Source organism: Branchiostoma belcheri, unplaced genomic scaffold (genome assembly GCF_001625305.1).
Source record: "Branchiostoma belcheri isolate BF01 breed outbred unplaced genomic scaffold, Haploidv18h27 scaffold31, whole genome shotgun sequence".
In the NCBI taxonomy this organism is placed as follows: domain Eukaryota; kingdom Metazoa; phylum Chordata; class Leptocardii; order Amphioxiformes; family Branchiostomatidae; genus Branchiostoma; species Branchiostoma belcheri.
Window position 1 is genome coordinate 2,540,522 of NW_017803921.1, and position 11,877 is coordinate 2,552,398.

General features: G+C 39.7%; 1 protein-coding gene across 1 annotated transcript in view; it reads left to right on the forward strand.

Moving 5' to 3' along the window:
- Nucleotides 1–5,313: 5,313 nt before the first annotated feature.
- Nucleotides 5,314–11,877, forward strand: part of LOC109474536 (receptor-type tyrosine-protein phosphatase N2-like) — a 63,203-nt gene continuing 56,639 nt past the window's right edge. The window contains 1 exon segment of the mRNA XM_019774858.1: nucleotides 5,314–5,529. Within this exon segment, the coding sequence (XP_019630417.1) occupies nucleotides 5,442–5,529 (88 nt within the window). The 5' untranslated portion in view covers nucleotides 5,314–5,441.

Sequence of the window (11,877 nt, forward strand, 5' to 3'; positions counted from 1 at the left end):
TAAATAAAGTATAAAACATTCTCGAGTTATCGTGTTAAAACAAGAAAAGTCACCAGGGGATGCGTGGTGCATGGGATTTTTAGAATAGTATCAACTCAATCGCAGTACTATACTAATGGCTCCGCTCCTAAGGCGTCACCAAAAAGCGTCAGATCATACTCGGTCACTCTCCCTTACAAGAGCGCCCTCTTTGTTGTGTCTGAAATAGGAACTGCAAATTGACGATCTGTGTTGCACATCACCAGGTTCCAAATGCTTTTTTCTTTGTATTTTTTGCTCCCTTCAGGGATTTTATTAATGGGGGATGTAGACGTCGCGAGCATTATTTGTCAACTCCTCATCATCATCATGCCTTCGGATTAATCCGGTGAGGTACTCTTAATTAACTCCTAATCATGTCCAATTAGGGTCACCCATGACGTCATCTGGCGGAGTGATTGACAGCTACAGGAGGGGGTGACATACAATCTTGTGACGTCACATGACGTGTTGACGCGCGTGCGTAGGAGGGATTAGCGGGGGAACCCACATTGTGTGCTGGTGCCTTCGACTTAAGGTTCAGTGCATTTTAGGTCACACGAAATATTTACCATAGACTCTAGGCGACGAGAACGTAAGCTTTTGAAAGACCTTATCACAGGTTCAACATTTTGTCTTTAGGCCAGGTTATGTTGATCTGATTATATTGAGGTCATCCGCGCGCGCGCATGAAATTTCGACCGTTTCCTATAAAAAAAAAGATTTCGACCATACTGCACAGACCATACTGTAAATCGTACAAAGCAGCTGCAAAATGAGCAAATATGTGCCGTAAATTTCAAAACAAAAATATTTGAAAACGATCAATGGGAAATGATGGGAAAGGGAAATGAAGAAAATGTGAAGAAATGAAAATGAAGAGTTTAATATTCGCCATATTTGTGTTTTAATCTTAGTCCTTTTGTTCACTTTGTGACCATGTAGATTTCATAATGAAGGCAAACTTTTTTATTCGCACGCTCACACCAGTTTTAGGGTTTCCAGAGGATGTCATCCATATTATCAAATCAACATGGTCTAACTGAGTTCCTGCTCCCTGCCATTAGTTCGATAATTTAGTTCAGTTTAGTTCCCCCTCGTCTAGAATATTTTGTATTGCCGCCCTGAAATGACATTGGATGCCTTATACATTACGTACACCGAGAGTCGTTACCACGTCCAGGAGACACCCCGTCTGGACCTGTCTGCCTGCCCGCCTCAGATAACACGGTCACACACACAAATCCAATTTACCGTGCACCTACGAGTGCAGAGAAACGGGCGGATGACCGGGAGATGTTCTGCCTGGTGTCCCGGGTTTGGGAGTACTATCTTCGGGCCTGTAGACGATCCCAGCCGCCCCGGTAGTTTCACTACTCTCCAAGTAGAGGTTTGGGTTTAGGGTTATTTTTGTCGTGTTTTAGGGGCTTTTTATCGGGGTTTCTTTTTTTGCACTGGATTTTTTTTACCCATCCGGTTGGGTTGGCTGAAAATATTTCCAGTGCAAAAAAGAAACCCCGATAAAAAAAGTCTTAAAAAACGCCCAAAGTAACCCCAACCCAAACCTCTGCTTGGAGAGTACTAGTATAGCACCTGTAGGGGTTTTTGCACGACGGGAGTATGGGGTTAGCTGAACTGTCGTCGTGCAAAACCTACCGGGGAGCCTAGACGGAAAAAGTCGGGCGGAACGAAAGCAGCTTTTGCATCCCTTAATTAAGGAAACGACAATAACTTGAAAGGCAGATATTCGCTCGGGAGAAAATATAGCATATTTCGTCTATACAGTCATTTAAATGTACTGCTCCATATTAAATTCTAGGTAGCGATCTTCAATATCAAGTGTTTCCATACTACCATGTAGTCCTCAATACCCATACAGGTGTGTCGCCCAACTATACATAACTTCCCCAGTGTAGATGACAGTGACTGGTGCACATTAAAAATATCCCAAAGGCTGACATGACAGATGGCCTCCGGTGGCGCCCCACTGGCACCATGTGTGCTTTACTTCATTAACATTGTCTGTTCCTAACATCTACTGATAACCACATGACGTACACAGGCCAGGCGTGCGGCGATTAGTTCCTGCATTCTTCGCGGAATCGAGTTAACGTTGGATTAATGTAGAAAGCCGTGAGGAAAAATCACACGAAATGATGCTGCGTTGTCCTTCACGCGTTACGAAAACGCCACGCCGAAGAAGCCATTACTAATGCCTTGTTCTCGGTATCGTTAGATTGCCCATTGCATTACAGGCAGCTATTAAACATTAGAAATGCATGTTGGTCATAAACATGATAAGAGATACAAACTATTGCTAGAGTTCTACGATCTAATACCTTCGCAAGATGATATCAACATTTGCGACTGACGAATTGTACATGTTTCTCATTGATTATACAAAAAAGATCCTCATTTGCGTGAACAATATCAGTTGATCACGACAGTCATATCTCAACAAAGAAAGCTATTCTAGCGCTTCCTCATGTATTATGCGAATGAGGTCATATAATTTGACTGTTAAATAGTGACTGTAGCAGTACCATAACACGCCGCTAGGGGTCTCATCAAGACTTTCATGACAATCATTCCAAAGCTTCGAATTCTTGAAAGGCAACGTTACATAACTTAAACTTAACCTTTTTTCGTTTTATCCTACCTTTTAACGAAAATCCCTGTGAAAATGGTGTCCCGGAAACAACAGTCGCTGCTATAGACATGCACAAAGCCTTTAAGACATAAAAAGATCCCAAGCAAAGAAAGACGCCGCTCGATAGACAGGACAAGGTCAGAAACGGACGCCTGAATAAACCTGAAATAGAAACACTCTCTTTCTCTGTATTTGTAATGACTATGTTTGCTGCCGCACTTTCTACATGTATTTCAAGTTTCCAGATCCATCAGACTGACTACGTACGTCAACCTTCTCATACCGACGCCCCAGCTAGAGGTGTACTAGTAGGCGGTCACTGACCATGAGGTGGGGCGACAGTGTGGAACTCTGTACCGCTTCATATGGAGCGACACAGTCGATAGGGAGCTTTAGGACCATTATAAGACACACCAACATGGACTAACGATGTGCAACTTACTTAACTACTTATTATGCATTAATTTTGTCGTTTTGTTCAGTATACATGTATTTAAATGCGTAATAAAAATGTTCTAGATCTGTGACAAAAAGTAGTCATGTGTTCTGACTGTATAGTCCTGTGAGAGAAATATTATAAATTACAGCCGACAATATTTGAATACGAAGCGTATCAGGTGCCACAATATGGACAATATGCAGAAAAGAAATCAAAGAACTATTTATTTAAAACAAAGAACTATTCATTTAAAAATGCTGGCCGAGGGCTAAGATGAGAATAGATGGTTGAGTGGCGTGATGAGAATGATGACGATGTGTGACTCAAATAATTGGACACTTTGGTGACTTGAAGTGGACCATTATTAATACTCGTACGACTGGACTTAGATGCACAATTGTACTGTATAATGAGCTCTCTCAAAAGCTGTCTTCGGTATGGGCATGCCATCGCCCTTGACGTGGGACACTTGTACTTCTGACGACGCTTTCGAGGACCTTCGAAGAGGACCTTGGAAGAGGCAATTAACAGGTAAGTAGTACTTCGTGCTGTTTTTCTCCCCCATAAGTGTAGAAAAATACCGTCTTTCGTGGAAGGAGCCACGAGACTGAAACACGTGCAACCTGCCAAGTACTAATTGTGGTCTTACGTCGATAATCTTAGATCTTAGACATGTAGGTAGAACATGACGTAATACAAAATAAGTCAAGCAACTACGTGAATTCCGAGACACTGACACACACACGGACACACATACACACGCACACACACATGATACACAAACACACACACAAACAAAAATGCACAAACGCACACACACACACAAGCAAAAATGCACAAACGCACATACACACAAACACAAAGGGAGAATGAGAGAGAGAGAGAGAGAGAAAAAGAGAGAGAGAGAGAGAGAGAGAGAGAGAAAGAGACACCAAAAACAATACCTCCATTTTTCCACGGAGGTAATTAATCCCTGTGTGGGTGCGGTCCATGAAACGAAGCCAGTTTGACGTCACCGTGCATCACGTCCGCGTGTCGCTAAAGAATGGCCTTTCCAGAGTAATACATAACGTTACCTTTGATATTACCATGGGGGTAGAAAAACACATTTTCTACCCCCATGATATTACAAAACGTAATAGGATTTCATACACAATTCGTGTTTATGCAGATGTGAAAAGGTCAGGTGTATATAACCAGCTGCCACTTTTCCTTTTGTGTTGTTTCATGTAACGAAGGGTTCGAAAAACTTAGTAATACATTTTAACACACGCAGCGCAGATCATGTTTTCTATGCAAGATCCATCCCAGTAGTTCATTCATTCATTCATTCATTCATTCGTTCGTTCGTTCGTTCGTTCATTCATTCATTCTTGCCTTGGTACCATCTGGATTTTGCTCCGCTACGCTAGGTGATTTTTTTCTAGTGTAGCGGAGCAAAATTCCGGGTGGTACCCAGGCTACATTCATTCACCCTTCTATTCACACATCCAAGCATCTGTTATTTCAGTCTTACTAGCTTTAAAAGAAAATCACATCTTACATTGCGCACGTAATTCATCCCTCCATTCTCAAATCCAGCTTTAATAGTTAGGCCACACCGATTTAATTTTATGGATGACATCCTCTGAAGACCCCCAAACTAGTGCGCGCGGGCGAATAAAAAAAATTCCGGCCAAAACTAAAAATGCTACTAAACCACAGGAATACAAAGCTGGTATTGTGAATTTGCGGCAGTACTTAGCAACGTATACGACATGCTGGCTTTTTGCGGCATTTATGAATCGGTACTGTACTTATATGTACTGAATTTTTTGAGTCGCGGAGCTTCGAATTCGATAGCCTGGGTGCTCGGCTACGTCTTGTCGCTAACTACCATGGACTACCCAGGCCTAGAGCCAGGCCAGAGCCTCGGTGGACGTAATCTTTTTTTTTTTGTAGGTCGACAGGCGAAAATCAATGCGCGCGCGGATGTCATCCATAAAATTAAATCAGTGTGGCCTTAGTGCGAGTAGATCGCCTTTGGCATTTGAGTGTAAAATGTAAAAAATCACACTTCAAAAAAACTCTTGGTGAGAACCCTGAACTGTGTTGTGACGTAACCGACGTTATGTTTCTCACCTGACGACAGTTAAGGTGGAGCCTGCCTTAAGACTGCAAATAAATATGCATGACGTGACGTCAAGATGGCACATCCGGGCACTGTGGGGGTAATTTTGCCGTGCCTGTGGCTAAGCAGGCGGCCGAAAGAGATCTGTGTGAGGGAAAGAATCGCAATGTCGGGCCCCGAAATGTGGCTTTGAAGGCGGCTCGAGTTCGAGGAATGGGAGAACGATGTCCCTGCCGAGAATACTCGCCATTCTCGGGGTGGTAGCGGCTGTGTGCGGCGCAGGGAGCGGCGACCGAGCCGAGCGGGTGTACGGTAAGCTTCAGCCGACAACATCCCGTCTTGTACTCTCCCCTACGCCTCCCTTAGCTACAGCGGATATCTGCTGTGTTTTTCCTCAGCTTATGATTTTGTGGGGGTGGATTTGGCGAACAGCCATGTTTGGACGACATTTCTGAGGAAACGTAAGCTCTTTAATACACACAGCTGCCTTAATACTCAGTCGGAAAACCGAAAATGTCGTCTGAAAACCACCAGTGAATGTTGGTGATTTCAGGAGGGGCGGGGAGGTTCGGCATATGTTGGCCGGCCTGCCGCCAAAATCGATCCTTCCCAATTGATCTCACGTCATTGTTCTGAAATTACACTTTCCTATCTAAATTTGATTCCGTACTGAACGACCCAGAAGGATAATATGTGACAATTTTACGTTATAGCAAATAAAAAGTGTAAGCAATACCAGCCCGCTCTGCCATGTGAAATGAAACACCCCCAACACAATGCATTACATCAATACGAACAGGTGGTTTTGAATGTGTATAGATAGATAAGTTTACATTTAGCAACACTTTTTTGTAGTTTAACACCATGTTTTTGTCACATTATCTGGCAATTGCAAGCACTGTGTATTAAAGAAAATACTTTTACAATAACAAATATCAACATTAACTAGAAACAGAAAATACAATAATGTGAACTAGTCTGAGCTTGTCTTACTTTTTGTTTCTCATGGACTGTTTAAAAATTCATGGATTAAAATTCATAGTTTTTGGAAAAATACCTGTTCAACTACAGATTGAGTTAGTCGCTGATGAAAAGTAGTGGGTGCTACTTAAAATGTCTGACAGTTTTCAAAAGCTATCCAGTTGCCTGAGTATCAATTTAAGGTGCCCAGTTTAAGGTAGGGCCATACCGTCTTAATTTTCTGGATGACATCCGCGCGCGCATTGATTTTCGCCTGTTCTCACAAAAAAAAAAAAAAGATCAGTCGTCATTTGAGGCTCTGGGTAGTCCATGGTAGTTAGCGACACCCAGGCTACCGAAGCTCCACGACTCAAGAACTCAGTACATACCTATATACTTACAGTGCCGATTCATAAATTCCACAAAAAGCTGAAGCATGTGCCTGCTTGTCGTATATGTTCTGCCCCAAATTCACAATACCAGCTTTGCCTTTGTATTCCAGTCGTTTAGTAACATTTTTATTCTTGGCAGGATTTTTATTTCATTCGCCCGCGCGCACTAGTTTGGGGGTCTTCACTGAATGTCATCCATAAAATTAAGATGGTGTAGCCTAGGTTAGAAAAATGACTTAGACCATTCATGACTGTATTTTGTTGCCTTGTGTCTTTCTTTCATGTTGTTTTTTAAATCAATTTTTTTACCTCAAAACTGAAATAAGATCTGCATGATGATGAGAGATAATTTTAGAAAAGAAAAAAGAAACAGCAAACATGAAATCCCAGAGCAATTTGAAGAGGCAATTATGGTATTTTGAAATATTTTATCATGAAAAGATTTGTTGCTTCTTCATATTTTCAAGATGCCTGCTTGTTAGGAGTTACTAAAAAAGGAAACATAACAATTGTGAACTGTTGACTTCAATTTCTCTGAACATCATACAATTAATTGTAGTATTGGCTCCTGTTATATTTCATTGATAATATACTAAAAGATTAAGGCAATGCTAAAAGATCAATGCAGGTTGTACTGCATTTAGGTTAGAAGAGAAACAGGAATTGTTTCTTATCCCTTTGTCTTCTAGCAAATGTTCAAATAATGTCATCAAAATTTAAAGCTATGAATCTATATGATATATAGTAAACTCCATTTCAAGTACTGTATATCTATCTAATATTATACAGTATGATATTTTCATCATTGACTGTTGATATCTGTATTAAAACTGAGTGATTATTTGAGTCCTAAATATCTCTTTATCATCACTGTAAAATGAAAAATCAGATTAAGCATTGATTTTATTGATTTTCTATCAGTAGGAATCAAAGTCAAAATATATATTTTAAGGCATTACGTTCTGATAATTTGTTTTTATCCCTGCAGTCTCTGCTCCCAAAATATGCTCTCCCTCTTTTGGCCTTGAAAAAAGATATATTCATTTAATGTTTGTTACTAGTACCAATACTATGTTTATAGTATTGATTCTTTTTGGCAGGTCCCAATGAGAATGTTGGCAGAATGTACTGTGCCTGCATAAAACATACTATTAGATTTTTCACGTTTTTCGTTGGATGTTTGGTCAATGTTGCATCAGAATTTTGCCAGTCGCAGACGATATCTTTTCCCATGCAACATTTGAAAAAAATACATTGTAGATAGGATGTCATTCTTACATATGTGCGAATAGGACATTAAATGAGATGTTCTGCTGGATTAAGCTATAAAATATATGCACTGTGCTAAGCCTTATTTTATGGGTTTCATGCAGGTACAGTGAATTCTGCCAACGTGCTGGTCCAAATACTCCAGTAATGGTAAAAATGTACATGTAGAAATGATTGCAGTTATAATAGCCATTGAGTCACATGTGATGGTAGCTGTATGGTATTTCTAAGGAGGTAACATGTTACATGTAATTCAAAACAGTTGGAACAATTGGAAACCTAACGTTTTAACGATTAAATCACTCAGATTAAAGAAAGGATAAATTCCCATATGATAAAGCATCAGAATGCATCGTAGTGACTTCCCTGTCAGTCACCTGTCAAGATCACCACCCACCATGCACCAAAGCAATTATAGGACAGACAACTCAGTAGAAATTAGTGAGGAAATAATACTTGTGCTACTGAGTAATAATTACCAAGTCTCCTTGGTGACTGCATTCATGTACAATGTAAGCTGACCTACTTTAGAATAACAATGCATGACAAGTACAAGGAGTTATGTAATGTGTGCCTTAATAGCTGCCAATAATATACATGAACAGGTTTCTGTCTGGATTTTATTAGTACATGTAGACTTGGCATAATGACACTGTTTAAGAATAAGAATAATCATTTCATATTTTGACATTAGCAAAATAATCAGTCTAACATTGAATGACATATAATGAACTAAAAAAAATATTTCCAGAAAATTTTGTATCCTCCCTTTCATGATGGCAAAACATGTAGTGTCTATACAAATGTATATGAGGGAAAATTTTCTCATATAGATATATAGAGATAACGTACCTTATGTCATACTATATATATACTCTGACTCATACCGTGGCAGTGATAATGTTCCATACAGGTGTTCTGGCCTGTCTGATAACTAGCTATATTACACAGGGCCCTATTTCGTTATCACACAGGCTTCCAAATGTTCTGTAGATTTCGTTTTGGGCATGTGTGCAAGTACACGAATTTCAAATATTGGATTTGGACATTGGAATTTTTAGATTGGGGACAATAAATTTTGGCACGTTTCGCATTGAAGGTGTGTTTTCTTGGGTGGGTATGACATAAATAAAATACACTGACTGTGACATGGTCTGACCTTTATCCCTCAGGCAATCTAACCCATGGTTGGGCTGGGACCTTGGGTGTTGCATTCTATTATATTATTTGGTTTTCACTCACAAATTTCAGACAGTTTTTAACCTGAAATATACCATTGCAATTGCTACAGTGTCTGTATGGTTTTATATGAAAAACAACACTGTCCCTTGAAAGGGCATGCCAATGGTGAATTGCTTTGGAACCAATTACCAATTATTCTGTCATTTGGTTTTTTTCCCTAGAGGCATCCATACCCCCAAATGTTACACCATTTTGAACGCACAGTCTTTTGTATTCGCTGTGTGCCTGAGTCTGCTTTCCATGAAAATTTGGGGCTGGGTTCTCAAAATCATCATCATCTCTGATTGCTTCAAAATCTTCATTCTGTTAGTAATTTCTACCAAGCAAATCCTTCGTGATTTGAAAGGAAGGGAATTCATGTAATCCGGGACTTGGGATTTGATGACGGTATAGGGGTAATCATGCTTACATAATCCCTCATTATACCTTACTTACGTGCCCTCTGCTCTGGTTCTGAATTAAGAGACACGTTGTGCCTTGGGACTTAAGAGCAAAATAGGTCATCTTTCAGGAGCAAATTTGTAATTATCTAATCATACATCAGGATTGAAATTCTGACATGAATCATGACATGTTAAACAGAGCAGAGTACAATTATTTGTACTTTAGAAATTGCTTTAACCTAAACGTACCATAAAACAAATATACAGAAGCCTGATCAACAGGTCCAATATTCTTTGAGACTCATTTTAACTCTCAAATTACTCGTAATCATATTCTAGCCTTTTATTATTGATATTTGTAAAAAAAAAAGTGTTATTTACAACAGATCGTATTTGAACCTCAGCAAAAAGTCTTGTGGTTTATTTGAAAAAAAAAATTCTTGAGAGGTTCAATTTGGAATAAATCTTGAAATGTTAAAGTTAAAGTGCAGGTATTAAAAAAATCTCCAGGTATACAGTTTTCAAATCATGGAAAAATAGGGCATACAGGGGCAGAGGCCTAAGTCCCAATGGCCTAATTAGTGTGATGAAATTTCTAATAATAATTGGCTTCATTAGCCATGTGATGGCATGGGTGGATCCTGTAGGGACGTTCTTACGTGAGAAATGAAAGAATGAGGCCCAACAATTGGCAGGAACTGTCACAGTTGGAAATCCCAGGACAGCCACTTCAGGATGTGGCACAGAATCTAAAGTGTTTCTAGTTTGTTGGTAATTGTGCTTAGTAGACACAACATTGTAGCACAAAAATCTCAGTCTAGAGTATTTACAATGTATATATAAAGACATCCAGTGCAATTTTAGGGTGGCCAAACAAAAAATATGATTGGGTACCCCCATAAATTAGTTAGAACCAGCCTACGATCCAAAACAAGTAACTGGTTTCTATCGGCGACATTACAATTTTCCTCAGAGGTATCAGTGTTCTATGGGATACGACTGATTTAACTTACTGCATAAAAATGACCAGAAAATTGTAAGGCCACACCGATTTAATTTTATGGATGACATCCTCTGAAGACCCCCAAACTAGTGCGCGCGAGCGAAAAAAATAAAAATCCGGCCAAAAATAAAAATGCTACAAAACCACAGGAATACAAACCTGGTATTGTGAATTTGGCGCATTACATAGCGACGTATACGACAGGCCGACACATGCTGGATTTTTGCGGAATATATGAATTGACACTGCTGTACGTATGTACTGAGTTCTTGAGTCTTGGAGCTTCGGTAGCCTGGCTGCTGTCAACCAGAGTTATCACCACCATGCACTACCCAGGCCTAAAGCCAGGCAAGAGCCTCGGAATACGTGTATCTTTTTTTTTTTTTTGAGATCGGGCGAAAATCAATGCGCGCGCAGATGTCGTCCATAAAATTAAATCGGTGTGGCCTTACGTTTAGAATCCGACAGGCATAGCCGTACCTCTCAGAAAGATAAAACTTGCGAATTCTGTAATAATTTATATGTTGAAAACGAGATACACTTCCTACCTGACTGTACATTATTTGAAGATGAACACCAAGAGCTATTCGAAACTTTACAATTAGACAAAATATATAAGAAAATGTCAAAGCAGGACACTTTTAAACCTTTGATGTCATGCAAGAACGAATGTACAGTAGACAAACTATGTAATTATGTTTCCAGATGTTTCAAAAAGAGAGAAGAAAGGGCAAGTAACAGTAGATGATAGGTAGTGTATAGTATTGTTGTAATAAATAGTCTCCTAGCACTTAGCATTAGAATATAGCGATCCAGTATACAATACTCATATTTTTCATCCTCTCGACCACATTTGGTCACATTTGTGCATTTAGCCCACCTGCGCAAGAACATGCAATAAAGATTCATATCATATAAAGATACTGGATTCATATCATATAAAGGTACTGGGTATTCACGGTCTTCAATTCGCATGTGAAGTTGTTAGAGAATTACAATTTCATTCCCAGAGGGTTAAATGATAGTAACTCCACAATGAATTATGGTTCCGATATGGGAATTCGGGTATCGGCTATCAAAGTATTCACAAATCAGTCCTTAAAATTTGAAAGGAATCCATTGAATTCTAAGCAAGCTAGGGCCTCCGAGGCGCCGTGGTCTCTCTTGACAAGAAGGAGTCCTCGTTTCTCAGAGACGATTCTATATATAGGACCGCATCGCACAGAAGTGCGTTTTCATTCATAAAACGAGAAGGGTTTTTTATATCGGCACAAAACCCTCACAATACCAGACTGATGTGCTGACCTAGCTTTGCTGTTAATAAAGCTGCTCTTTTTTATCCTTTGTGAAGATGCACGGTATTCACGGTATTCAATTGAGATGACGTGAAGTACATGTAGTTATGGAAGTT